At 37.6% G+C, this 14,872-nt stretch overlaps 1 protein-coding gene across 7 annotated transcripts in view; it reads left to right on the top strand.

Moving 5' to 3' along the window:
• The window catches only part of ephb3b (eph receptor B3b), a 67,008-nt gene that overhangs the window by 19,128 nt on the left and 33,008 nt on the right, over positions 1-14,872 (top strand). For all 7 annotated transcript variants that reach the window (XM_028027172.1, XM_028027167.1, XM_028027173.1 and 4 more), the window contains exon 2: positions 13,625-13,689. In XM_028027172.1, the coding sequence (XP_027882973.1) occupies positions 13,625-13,689 (65 nt within the window). The remainder of the gene's footprint in view (positions 1-13,624; positions 13,690-14,872) is intronic.

Genomic DNA, 14,872 nt, shown 5'->3' with positions numbered 1-14,872 from the left:
AAAAACAAGAATATTAGGTTATTTCCTTTGTTGAAATGAGAGGGTCTTGCTGAAAGCATTGGGGATAGAATGAAATGCTGGGCCTGTATTTACATAATATTGATAATCCATAGTTTTTTGTTTGTATCTCATTGCACTATTCAGTTGGTTTTAACCTGTGGCCGCCTTGTAAAAACAGCTGAAGCCACCATTTCTGGGTCCAGAAATGAATTTTTTTTTTCCTAAAAGCCTTTTGAATACTTTTTTTTTTTTTGGAAACTCTGTGGCCTATTTATGTGGAGATAATATAAAACATGTTAGATGGAGGTTCATTTTGTACACTCCCACTCTGGCATTCTGTGATAGAATCCAGAACAAAAGTGGAAAAAATTCCCTTTTTTGGCACCAGTGGCCCCTATTAAACAATAATTTGACAGGAAACCGTGTGGAGAGAAAAGAGGGAGACTAGAAATTTACCTAGGCCAACTGGATGGAGGACTACAGCCTCTGAAGAAGGTGTGCCTGCTCCACTAACTTACCCACCCAGTGTCCCAAAGTATAGATATATGAATGGTTATCCCACATTCTGTATGCCTCTCTTAGTTCTTACCATGTAACTTCAAATGTAAATTTTAAAACAAAATCATGCCTGAGAGGAAAGGATAAACATTGCTAAAGAAAACACGAGCTATAACTCTTGTGTAAATTCTTAGTCTAGCACTGCTTTATCTGTGATCAGGATCCTCTGTAAAATTAGATCCAGCTAATGTCAATATTACTGCCACCTGCAAGCGAAGCGGAGCTTTTTCAGCATATTTCATTGGAATCACTCACGCTAAGATTACAGAGCTTTTCAGATGCAGAGGAAAAATATATGAGTTGAAGAAATATTTGTGGTAGCAGGATTGGGGACTTAGTTTTTCACAAAAAATGTTGCTTAACATCTCCTCACCTGATCTTGATGCATCATGACACGCCCATAAAACAAAACCATGCTGTATTTTTTTGCATGAGTCATTCTTTCTTCATATCCTTTTTGTGTCAGACACAGAATCACTTGTCATCACTAAGAAAACACTGTTTTATTTTTTTATTCTTGGTCTCCTTGTAGGAGTATCATTGGTTAGACGATCAGGATAATGAAATGTTTTCATTCAGAGTCAGGCATGGATTCTGCACCAGTGTGAGTAGGAGGAGATTAAGCCGAGATGTCAGGGTAAATTGAGGCCTGACAAAACCACCGTCGACTGACATGATATTCTAAATTTGACTTGGAAGGTGTTATGAAGAAGTCATGACACTCACCTGTCAGTTTTAGGTGCACCACTAATACCTAAACTAAACTGAGGTGTTAGGTGAATTTTTGTGTGGAGGCAGACCTACACAGGCACTGTATAAATAGACCTTGGTAACACTTTATTTTATTTTTAAAAACTTTAAAAATTATGTAGCTTTATGTTGTTAAAGCTAAAGTTTAATCAGTAATACTTTTATAACAAATTTATGTCAGATCATGATGTCTTGATTAATGTCAAGTTATCATAGCGAGGAGATTTTGAATAATGTCAACTTTGTATAAAAAGTGTCATGACTTGCCGAATGACACTTTATGACAACAGTTATAAATATTCATGAAGACTTACTCATGTTCATGACAGGTGTTATGTCATGTTTATGACGGTGTCATTACAGTCTTATTCACGTCAAATAAAGTGTTACCTAGACCTTTCATATTTGCATGTCATGCAGTAACTCTAGTTAATTGAAATTTCATAGGATTTTAAATTTTATTTTAAATAAGACTGTTATGTAAGTAAAATGCTTATTTCAAGAGTAATTAAATAATAGTCTATCTTTCTCTCTTTTTGTGACCTCTGAGGCGCTTGGTTTCTCTGTACCGCCTTACGTTATTCTTATCAGATTGGGAGCTCTGGAGTGTCATTTGTTCATTAACGCTTTCCACAGAGGAGCCATTGAAGCAGGCCGCATATCAAAGAATATCAACACTGTTTTATCTGAGTAAATGGCTCTGTTGCCCCTTTTATGTTTCTTTTATGGATGAACATATAATGAGGCACAGACGAACACCAGTAACAAGCTTTGAATAAATAAATATTTATTCAGGAGAGATATGTGTTGTTTTTTTTTAAATTTATGTAGCATAAGTAGCTGCTTGTTCATTAATTCACTGTTTAGTGCTAATGTCTGGGTATTCAGTGGATATTATGTTTTTTTTCTATTAACTGGGTTGTTTAAAAGCATTTTAATTATTTCTACATCTGGAGTACATCTGGATGTTTATGGAAAAAGAAAATAGATTATTAAGTATATGTCATCCATCCATCCATCCATTCAAAGCTGCACTTTTTTCTTTCTGTTTGCCCTTTGCTAAACTGCCTTTGAGCAAACCTATTTTTACTACTAAAAACAAAGGAATGCTTTGATGAAACATGTTCGTAAGTAACACACTTTTTGAAAATGCATGTTAAAAAGGGAAGAGGGAACCCAAAAGTTTTCTCGCCTGCTTGCTACTTTTATTTGTGTCCAAAGCTCTGGTTTTGAAAGCTTAAAATCATTACCTGCTGCATGTGTATTGATATGTATCAGTGTGGGTGCATTTGATTTCCTTTCATCTGTGTGGCACAGCTATAAATTGGTCAGAAATTGCTGTGGTTGAAGTCTTAACTATGGTGTGAAGTCTTAACTATGGTGTGTTGTAAACATCATAGTTAAACATCAACAGCATTACTATAGTCCATGTAGTAATGCTGATTCAAAGAGGGATAGATGAGACAAATCAACTACTAGGGTGAAAGCAACCCCTCCATAATGCTCTACCACACACAAATAGAAACAGACAAATTGCTTCAAACTCATAAAACACACACAAAGTTTGAAAACGGGGTCGGTATTTCCATATGCACGTCTTTCAGGTAAAACCAAAGGTGCTACTCACTTGCTTGTTTGCATTTTTCAGTCGTGGCTAGTTGAGTCATCAGTCAGGAAATTGGGCGATTCTATCTAAGCGTCTCACGCAAAGGTGTGCACAGACACGGACTATAGTGCATGCTTGTATGCTTTGAATTTATAAGCTTGTATTTCCTTTAAATCATGTTTTCTGTTGGCATTTGAGGTTTTTGTTTTATTGGAAAAAGAGAAAACTCGGACTTAATTATAAAATGTTGTAAAACTTTGAGGGGAAATGAGCAAAAGCTTTCCTGGATGAATGTGCTTAAAAATGTTTCATTTATGGAAAAGTTTGAGGCAATACTTTCCATGTTGGGTGATATAAACATTCCATGTTTCTACAGAAATCTGGTGTGGTGCCCATTTCCTGGGGTGGTTAAACACAGGCAGACTTTATGTCCTTAAAGTAATCATTTCAAAATGAGGACCATGTCTTTCCGCTATGAAAGTCTGCAAACCGAAGATACAAAACAACCAGTACTTTGTAGATTGCAAATTCATTTGATATTTCAACAGAGAACTTTGTAATTTTGATGCAACAAGGGTGTTGTAATATTATGATTCCTAAATGTTTCTTGCAATAACGAAGTCTGCGTCGCAAAGCAATTCTAATTACTGTCACATCTGACAATGTCTGGAAAAATACATGTATGCTATTATTGTTGGCCATCCATCCATCCATCCATCCATCCATCCATCCATCCACTTACTCACTTTATTAGACTCTTATGAGACAAAACTATTTAGACTCTTATTTAGAAGAAAAAAATGAAGAAGACATTGTTGGGTTGTTGCTCTATTGTATTAACAGTTTGCTTACACCACTTTTTGGGTTTTTTTTATCGGGCGGGATTGGGTATTCTAGGTAGAGAAAAAAAAACAGTGACAGACATATGAATAACATATGAGCTCTGTGAGAATGTTGTTATTGGTTAACTGTTACACGCCAGAGGCAATATAATCGGCATCCGCTTTGAAGCTTCCTGTCTCCTGTAAACTTTCACTGATTTTTAAAGGACTGTCTTTGAGCATCTCTAGTTACAAAATGTGAAAAAGGTGATTGGTCAAATGCACTGTGAACAGATATTCTTTAAAACACAGTTTAAATGTTTAAATTTACAAAAACATAAAAAGAAAATTGTGCAATGGTTTTAATAGCAGGACCAAATTAGAATTAGATAATAAAATACACCAAGTAATGCAATTTGATTCTTGTTAATTGATAATTATTGCTGAAACTTAAAACCTGTCATGGACCCAGCATTGTGTAATATTCATCCCTTTTCATTTGCTGGATGTATCGTTTGTCTATAAATCTGAGAATTATTTTGCAGCCAGCTTAAAACAATCAAAACCATCAAAAAGTTTTCTTTCAGGGCGAACTTTGTTAAACCTTACGTGAAAATAGTTCTAATTACATACAAGAGCAAACTGACAATATTTCACAGTCATTAATCCTCAGGTTTTTTTCTCAGAACTTTTGAATTACTAAAAACCCAGTAAATCACACGCTGGGACATGTCTGACAAAAGGTAAATTGATAAATGAATGAAAGAGGGAAGAGAGGTGGACTGTCCTTGTCACCCAGTTGTGAAACACATCATAGGAAAGACAAATCGATGGCCCTTCGCACTGCATGTGAAGAGCAGCTTTCACAGCACTGAAAAGAAAAGGGCTCTTTCTGTTGCAACATTTAAAAATCTTTAGCTGAGGAGAAGAAGTGAAGTCTTTATCTTACAGGTGAACAATTGTAAAGAAAATGGTATCTGGCTGACAAGTAAACATTGTGCAGGCCCTTTCAGAAAGGAGTGTTTGTTGATTGCAGTCGTCTGTGCGCATCCCCATGTTTGTATTTTTCTGCACATTCCCAAAGCATGTCTGGACACATGCCTGCCTTTGTAAACATATGAATAAGACTGAATTTAACCAATAGTGGTATTTTTTAATTTTATTTTATTTTTGCAAGGTGGGACATAAACTTGAAAAATGCCTAGAACTTACACTTACATGTGTAATTTGAGTTTTAGATGAGGAAACTACTACCTCTGGATTTTTCTTCAAGGAACCAATTGTTGAAAACAGACTGATGCTTATTTTCCACTGTGGCAACTGCTGTGGTGGTTCTGCGCCTGAATGATGAGGCTCTGGTCCACATTATGTTGCATATTTTGATCTATTGTTTTTCTTTGTTTGCACTTCTCATCCAAACACAATCAGAGTTTCTGGTAAAAAAAGATTTTTTTTTTTTAAAGTTGTTGGATTTGGCTGATTTGAAAAAAACTCTTATTTGTGGTGTGTACTTGTGGACTGGATATCCAGACATTTCCAAAATTGAAAACCTTGAGGTTCATTCTGAATTAAAAAGATCATCATTATAAACAATTTTATATTTTATTCCTTCATCTAGACCACTGTTTTTACTCTGTTTTTAATAAACCCATTTCTTAATGTAAGATGAAGAAGTGAATGACAGACGATTTTTTAAAAGAACCTTAGCACTGCTTTATCCATGCTCAGGATTATCTTCTTTTGAATTTTAATGTAGCTAAAGTTTCACAGCAATTTTTTTTTGCAGTCTCAGAAAGTAAAGATGATTTATTTTCAAAACAAAGATAGAAATATCTATTTAAAAAACAACAAAATCTATTGGTATTCAATGTGAGTCCAGGACAGACTTAAGAAAAAACTTATCAAAAACTATTCTCTAGAGACAGAGTCAGAATTTTTTCCAAAAAAAAAATTTTTACACCTCCCATTAGGAGTATTGAATATTAACAAGCAATGGCAAAACACTGTTTTAAGTTTACATGCAGATTTTCTTTTTAATGTTCAATTATACCTTAGCTTATCTCTAACATCATACAGATGAGAACGAATCAAATTTAAAACAAAAGATACATTTACTGATGAATGGACAAATTCAGGCACAAACATGCTGACGCACTTAGGCTCCCTCACACAGACGCACACCTGGTTCTTTAGACAGCTGCCCTCAGGGCTACCTGTTTGTCAGATCCTCTGTGGGTTGTAATTAGGAGGGTGGAAGGGATGGGAGGATAGGGGAAAAGAGAAAGAAAGAGATGAGAGAAAGAGAATCAGGCAGAAAGAAGAAGAAAGGAATGTTAAAAACAATAAAAAAAAAAACTAAGTGACCCATTCCAACAGCAGGAATTAAAAGAGAAATTATCTGCCTTTGAAAGATGCAGAAGCTAAACACACATGTACACGCGCACACAAGCATGGAAACGTGTTTCATAGCTTATTTCCTTCGTGCTGTAAACAATGCCCTTTCTCCTTGTATTGAAACAGTTTTGCTCTGTTCTGTCTAGCTCAGCTTAATAATCTGTAGAAAAACAAACAAAAAAACTTGTTTGGTGTATTTATCACAAAGTCGCAGAGTCACTGGGTAAGAACTGTTTGTCAGAAATTGCCTCTTGAGACATGATGGGCTAAACAGGAACACAAAAAAGCCATGCAGTCTGAAATCCATGCAAAGTACTCAGCTTTATGTACCTTTTGGCAGTGAGGAAAAGCAAACCCAGAGCGGTAATGTCCCTCAGTGACAAATAGAAGAGGGCAAAAACTTGATTTCATTAAACTTCATCACTGGTTCATCAAGGGGAAGTGGGAGAAAAGAAGAGATGGAATGGGAGCTTATTTACCCATTATCTGTGGTGTTACACTGTTGGCACACAGACACACATGGAGGATAAACGTCTTGTGTGACAGCCATTGTGAGATGACTGACAGTGAGTGGTAGCTTGAGGAAGTGTGTGTCAACATATGTGTGTGCTCATAGGAAGGGATTGTCATGGGAGGCAAGTCTGCCCAGGAATTCCACAGAGGAATCAACTCCTTGGCTTGTCCATGTTGCAGTCACCAATTATCGTGTGCGCGTGCGCAAGCATGTGTGTGTATGTTTGGTGGGGGTTGAAGTAGAGGCCTTTCCTTAAAATGGAAGGGACTTCTCCTAATCATCGCCCTCTGGTCTCGGACAAAGGCAAAAAGACTGCTTGGACAATTTGAATTTGAATAGCATCTCTCCTCCTGCCCTCTTTTCTTCTGTGTCTGTCTTCCTCTTTTCACCGCCTGAGCTTCACTTCAGTTTGGGTAACAAAAGTGGAGCCAACAAAGATGGCCCACAAAGCAATCAGGCTAATAGTGCTAATAAGTTGAGCGTGGGGTCCTCGCTCCCAGTGTTGACACATTTCACTGTTTCTCTGACTAAACAGAGGCTGGAGTGTTTGGAAACTAGACAGCACAGTATTTTAATGGAGTGGCTACCCCATGCCAGGTTGCCATGTGCTTGGTTTGTTTGACTGTAGAGGAACACAACAATAGCAAGTTCGGGAAAAGGTGGAGAGACTATAATTAACTGGGGGAAAGCATCAGGGGAAGAGATTCAAGGAGGGAATCATTAGCACTCTGCAAGTTATATTTTTCGAAGGAAGTTTAATGCTCCACACAAAATACTGCTTTTGCTTTGTATTTATTTTGCACCCAGATCTTTATAGTATTGAAGTATTTAGGCAATATTTTCGTGTTTACAAAAGCATTTGACGCATGCCTTTTGGTTGTCGAAACATAAGGTTTCGTTAAACTGTCACCTGACAGAAGCACGCTAACAAAAATTGGCATGCTAAAAAGCACAAACAGTCATGGTGAGATCTAAGCTTAACCCCTCACCTGTCTGCTCCTTGAGACCAGAGGTCTTGTAAAAAGTCTATGCATGCCTGTCTCTCAATAATAGCCTTTCTTCCCCTTTCCTCCTTTGGCCCCTCTTTTTTTTCTTCCTTTTAAAAAGCCTGCTTGTTGGAACAAAGAAATATTTTAAGGCGCTTGTAACTCTGTGCGATGTGTGCGGGGGTGTGTACACGCACGCACACATTCACGTGGGTGTGTGTATGTGTGTTGGATGCGGCCGTAGGGACGAATGCTTCAGTGCCCTCCTCTGTTATTAGGCCTGGCCTGTCATTATGGGATTAGTCTGTAGGGGTTTGTGTTTTTGCATGCTTGTGTGTGTATGTTTGTGTGTGTGTGCGTGAAAGCAGTTGTTTGCTTGTGTATGATCTCCCCGAGCCTGTTTGTACTACTACAATTTTTCTCACACAGTCATAGCATGCTGAGAAAACAAATGTCTCTGCCATTTTCCCCCCAGTTGTTAAGGTAATCCCAGGTGCATTTGACCTCTATTATAAATAACACTTTACTAAAGCAGTTCTCAGGTTGCACAAACAGTAAGTTGCTAATTGAAAAGACTTGGTAAGCAATGGGTGGTTGAAAAAACAGTCCCCCATACACTGTGTGTCACATCCATCAATGTGTTGTGAAAAAAACATGAGCAATGACACAGAGGATTGCAAGAAAAAGAGAGGGGAATTGAGGAGAAGTTGCATAAAGCCAAGAAATTTGAGCTCAGGTCTCCACTTACTTCTTAGTGTCCACAAAAACACACCAGTCAGGGATTGCTGAAACACATCTGCTTGCTGTAATTATGGAAGGTGATAATAGGCTGGCTTGTAAACTGTCTACTGACAAGACGACGAAAGAACTAGAAACCAAGAATAAAGTAATTTCTCCCCAGCATGTTAAAGCAGTTTTGTGTCTGTTTCTGAGTAAAATTATCCAAAAATTGGATACACACAAATACACACTTATACCTCAGGACAATTTAGCGACAGATTAATTTAACAGTGATGTTTTTTAACTGTAGGAGGAAGCTAGAGCACTCAGAGAGAAACCATGCAGACCAGAAGAAACATGTATAAAAAGAAAGAAAGAAAGAAAGAACCCAACAGAGGTTTTGAATTCAGGACATTCTTGCTGAATGTCAGTTCTACCAAATGCTCCACTGCTCAGCCTCCTTGATTGTATTTCTTAAAAGAGAGCATAATTATTGTTTTTCTTCTTCTGCTCATGTTTTGATTGTATATTTGCTCCCTTCTGTCCCCCACCCCCTGAATGAGAGGATAAATATGTACAGTCCTGGTCATGAAAGTCTGGCCTGCATCCCAAAGTCTGCTGAGTCTCCTAAAAACAGGCACCTCCAAATAGTGAAATTTATGCCACTCGGGCCTCATGGTCAAGGCAATCCTTGAGCAGACTGGAAGGTATGAATTTGGTCCAAGTAGAAGTATGAGATTATTATTATGGAAGGAAAGAATGAAAGAACGATGAATTAGATTGATATTTTACATGGAATGATGACAAAAAGGGAATATGGCTTAAATATATTTAACAGTCTTGTGTAAGGCATACGTACTCCCCTCAATACCCTCATAGGCTCTTTCATAAAACCATCCTGTCATAAACCTGCAAAGACAGGCTCCTCTCTGAGCTGCCTCTGGCGTTCATAAATCACAAATTAATCTTGGAGTACACCTCACACATGTGAGCTTCCAAAACTCCAGCTGGCATAGCTAAGGAGGTATGGAGGTAAAATCAGCGGGGTCCATTAAAAGTTCCACACATAAAATTAGTTTTAGACATAATAAAGGACAAAAAGAAAGGTGGGGTGTGAGACCTTACCACTTTAGCTCAGTTTCCTAGTATCACTGCTACTGAAAGAACTAACCAGGATTGAAGTCTAATTTTAATATTAATTGTAAAAAATTACATACATTGTGCCTCTTTGCTTTTTTTCACTTTAATCTACCAGTTCTGGTTTGACTGCAAGACCCCAGTGCAATATTTCAGAAAATACAGTAAAAAAGGGTCTAAATTCTTTTTTAAAGACACTCATGTTTTACTCTTTTTTCTGTGTGTAATTTATCATGATAAGTTTACATGTTCATTCACTTGATTTACTCTCTTTGCCCCATTACCCACAACCTGAGCTACAATCACTCCTTCTCATGTTTTATACTTGTGAAGAATAGAGTTCAAACAGAGAGATAAAACACAGAGAAAAAAATGTCTTTATATCGAAGAGTCTCTTATTCTCTTTAGTTTCACAAGGCTTTTTTTTCTCTTCTCCAACTTGCCCTTCTGGTTTTCTTTACCGTCTATTTCTCTTCTCCTCATCCAGGCCCATTGGGCAACCTTCCAGCGTGTTCTTAGAGGTTTTCAAAGATTGTTTACTTTGAAAGACACCTTTCCCTCTTTAATCTTTCTTAGTCTGAATCCTTGTGCTTCATCTTCTATATTGAATAAATCTGTCAGTTTGGTGCTGAAAACCCTTCCTTTGTTCATGAGCTTAATGCATTTTTTTTGTTTTTGGTATGTTGTGTGTTCCTTTTGCCAATGCTTTTTATAATAGCAGTACACATGTGTTGCCCGATATTTTCTAACCAACTAACAAGCTTCAGCTAAGTAAATGAGAAATGCAGATGTGCATAGACAGAGGGTGAGGGTGTGTGAGTGTGTGTGGGGTGTGTGGGTCGACAGGTTAGATTGGGGTCATTCTGTGCTTTTACTGTGGCCCATTGACTCAGGATTGATGCTCCACTTTGACCACAATGTGGGGCTTTGCTCCCAATAGACACACACATAATTGCCTCCTGACACAGACACACAGAAAGCCAGCCAGGCACACACACATAGACTCAATCTCATTTTGGTGAAACAATGCACACGCACCAAAAAAGGAGGGGTTATAGAAAACACCTGCACTCCAGAATGATCTACTGCCCAGACCACAGGCCTGGGCAGTAGATCTGTTTGCTTTGCAAATCTGCCTTTCTGCCACACGGTTCTTGTTTTTTCATTCTCATCACCAGTGTTGCAACTCTGTCAGTCATTGGGTTTCACTGTGTTGTCATTTTTTTCTGCAAGGTCAGCTCGAGTAACATCCAGACTTGCATACATGCGACCTAGTTGTAATAATAAAGACCAGGCAGAGAAGGTATATCAGTTTCACCACACCAGCTTGCATACCTGTTTATCTGTCAGTAATAAGCCTCAAATCACAGAGTGTCACAATATGAGTCAGGGGAAGTTTTGCCATAATATTTGCTGACAGTCTCTGAGAAACAGACACTAGTAAACTGTAATTTAGGTGAGGAGGCAACAGCAGATTAGTTTCATTACGTATTTTAATTGGGCAACCATGCTTCAGTGGATAGACTAGTTACCTTGTAAGTTGTGGTTTTGATCTCAGCTTCCTCCTGCCTTGTCGATGCGCCCTTGGGCAAGGCCCTTAACCCAAAGTTACCTACCAATCTGTATATGGGCGTATGAATGTGTCTGCTTTTGTGAGTGCATTTGGCACTCACAAAAGCAGTGTGAGGTGCTTTATAAATTTAGTCCACTTACAATTTTAAAGTATCAAAAGAAATGTTCAGTTCTTCAAGCATTTCTTTGACTGCCAACTCTAATAGCCTGAACTGGTTTAGAATCAAGCGCTCAACCAATGTTCCTCAAGGGGAACAAGTCAGTATCACAAGAGATTGCAACCAAATATGTTTTACTTTCTCTAGAACAATCTTGAACATGAGGATGATATATTCTATCAGTGTAATGTGCATGTCAGACACAGTGTCACTCAGTGTGCTGGGGTAAAAGCACAGGAATTCTTTCCCTTAAGGAACATGCCATTTTAAGAGTTAGCCATAATTCATCAGGAGCTCGGCATTTGTCATAGCCAGTCTTCCTAAGTGCATCGATTGTGATAGCAAATATATGGTGAAATGGGAGAAACTTGGGTTATAATCAGAAATGCATCAGTTATAGATTTTGAATCCAATTTCTGATTACCAAATTTGCATAACTTTGACATGCTGATACATGTTTTAATAATAAAGGTTTTCCAGAAAACAAACCAATGCTTTCTTAAAAACATTCAAAGATTACAGAGTTTACCCTGAAGGACTTACAATCTACAAAGACACTGACATACTGCACATTGTGAAGCAAAAGCATCTATAAATAAAATCAATCTCAAATTAATTGCAGTTTATCTGACTTACCTTTTTTATCTCACTTAAGAGAGACTATTATTCACTTTGACTTTTCTGTAGTGAGTTCATAAGACCATTTAACAATAAATAACGTGTCCAACTTACTTTAATACTGGAACAAAAAAAGTAATTTATTTATTGAGACTATGAAAGAGCCTCGAGCAGACTGTCTGTGAATCGATCAATTTTTATTTAGACTACATTAAGATAATGACAAAGTAACAACATTGTTCACAGTTTAAACTGTCTTTAGAATTTTATTTTCTCATTTACCATAAGTACTGCAATTAACACAAGTACCTTTACAAACTACAAACAATAATTTCTGTGTATATTTTCCTAAAAGAGTAAATGCAAGCAAACCTTAAATGGGACATTCATATTATACCAACTCAGTTTGCTCATCTCTCCTTTTGTGGCAGCCTCTCACAATTTTTATGCATTGTTTGACTTTTTTGAAAACTTCAATAAGACTAAAAGTAGCTCTGTCTTCATCACTCAGTAATAACTTACACACTAAAGAGTAGTTCCTTTCAGATTGACACACAGGGGAAAATGATAGTTTTTTTGTTTTGTTTCTGTCTGGTCAATTACTGATCCAAGTCAGCCAAGTGTAAAGTCATTCTTTTCTGGTCACCATAGCATTTAAAGTCATGAAATTGGATTTTGAACATGAGTTTCATTTCCTATCACCTCACCAAGTGAAGTAAAAATATTAGGAAAAACCAGATCAAGAGAAAGATAGCAGCTAAAAGAACTTTCTTCAGGTCTATTCCTTGAAACCTCATTAGTGAAATGAACCTTACATTTTTTTAATGAACAGATACAGCACAATCGCACTTTTTCTGCATTCTGTTTCATCATCTTTTACCATCATGTAGAACAGCGTGGCGGTTGAGATAATAACTGTGGCTGCACACTGTGCCTAGAGCGTCAGGTAGTAAAAGAACCGACATTTATAGCCTTCCTTCCTTTTTCTAACAAAGCTGGTAGCTCGTTGCTGGTAGAAATTAGAGAGTGGAAAGTCAGCAGTAAAAGAAGGGATTTGCCTCAGAGGTCCACCATTTTGTTTATTCCTTTGTATGTGTATTTGAGTTTGCTAAGAGATAGATGTTAAAAAGTGAGCTTAACCTGAAGTGTGTCCACACCCAGTTACTGACACAAAGTGATATGTGATTGACGCTTTCTGACCTCTGTATCCCCCACAATCTCCTTCTTTGTGGCTCTAAACTTTATTACCTCTCGCTCCATTCAAGCCTTCTGTTGGGTTGTATATCTTGCAGGAGTTTTACAACATGCTGCTTACTGTAGGGGTGCGTGTGTGTGTGTGTGTGTGTGTGTGTGTGTGTGTGTGTGTGTGTGTGTGTATCTAAGCGCCCTGTGGGAAACAAAAACAACTTCTCTTTGAGTTTTGCCGCCTAGTTTAAAACAACCATCTAATTGAGACTAATTATCCATATGAGAATCTACAATAACATTTTACACAATACCTCGCTGATCAGACACTTCTATTTCGGTCTTTATCTTCGTTCCTGTTACGTACACGCAAGCACACAATATGCTGGTTTAGTTTAATTGGACTGAATGTGCTGAAAATGTATCCAACTGTTCAGTTATTCTTGCAGTTATCTGTGAACGGCGCCAGTCAAAGCCTCTTATCTATTGCTTGAAACTCTTTTACAATTTTTATGACGTTGTTGTAAAACCATTGAAAGTTCAATAGACCTACTCTCTTCTTCTTTGTCTGACCTAAATCCCTTCTTTCTTCCTCCAATTTACAGAGACACTGATGGACACAAAGTGGGCCACGACAGAGTTAGCGTGGACTGCACACCCTGAGACCGGGGTAAGTTTGGATAATCAGTCTCTTCATTCCCGGGACCAGGGGCTGGTGTGGGCATGATAGTGACAATTGTTAAGGGCCAAATCTTGGGCAAACACAATGTTTTTACAAGTATGTATTTAAAAATAAAATATAGATATAATTTTAATTGTCTTTAAGGATAAATGTTATAGGTACTTAACATAAATTATTATAGAAGTCTTGTTTATAATTGTATGTTTTTTTTTTTAAATCAAGTACTAATTCATGAGAACAAAGTATAACCTTTGTGTAAAAGTACAATAAAGTAAAATAAATAGTCAGGCTGTAATACTATTTCAGTTTTTTTAAGCATGAGCTTAGTGTAAATGGCTATTTTGTAGCTTCTGACATAAGAAAATATATGACTTTTAAAATAAAAGATGTTTTTCATTGGAAACTTTTAGCTTAATTTCAAAACCCATTTGATATCAAATTTTTATGCAATCAAGAGGACATCCAAGAAACGAATGGGCCCATGAGTTGGAAAATGCTTAGGTCAGCTGTACACCAACTTAAAATGACTCATAACGTTGTCTTAATAATCTTCATTGGGATATGCTTTTAGTGATTAGGAAAGTATTTGCTTCAATCTAATTTATGTTAGCTGCCCAGTCTCACGTTTCTTTTTTCTCAATCATTTCTCTGAAGGCACCTAAAAAGTTGGCCGTTAGGTAATTCTTTGAATGCTGAAATAGGTTTAGTTTTAACCGATGCACATCCCCACTTCAACATTTACCTCACACACAAAATGCCAGTGACAGCCTATTCTTGCGTTCCCATGTGGTGTTCATAAAGAGCCAAATAGGAGCATAAAATCTTGACCTCTCCTCAGCTATCCTTCAAAGGTTGCCAGTGCTCCTCCTCTTACTTTTATGCAGTCCTCTGCAGCTTGGGTTTTTGAAGGTGGACCCAATATCTATTTTATTGTCTCCCCAACAATACTGGCACTGAGAGCCTTCCTTAGCTGTTCTTAGCAGTCCACACTCCTTTTGTCTTTCTGCTACCTAGCAGCTGACGAAGGCAGACACATTAGCCAACTCAGCTGTAAGCAATCAGGGGCCAAATCCCGACCTGTCTCGACCTGTCATGACCTTTCTACTTCCCCTTTTTTCTACTTCTCCTACTTCCATCTTTCCACATCCTTCTACTCCTTAAGCTAAAATGC

Source organism: Xiphophorus couchianus, chromosome 9 (genome assembly GCF_001444195.1).
Source record: "Xiphophorus couchianus chromosome 9, X_couchianus-1.0, whole genome shotgun sequence".
Lineage (NCBI taxonomy): Eukaryota > Metazoa > Chordata > Actinopteri > Cyprinodontiformes > Poeciliidae > Xiphophorus > Xiphophorus couchianus.
Note: the sequence above shows the minus strand (reverse complement) of the source record. Positions and strands in the feature narration are given on the sequence as shown.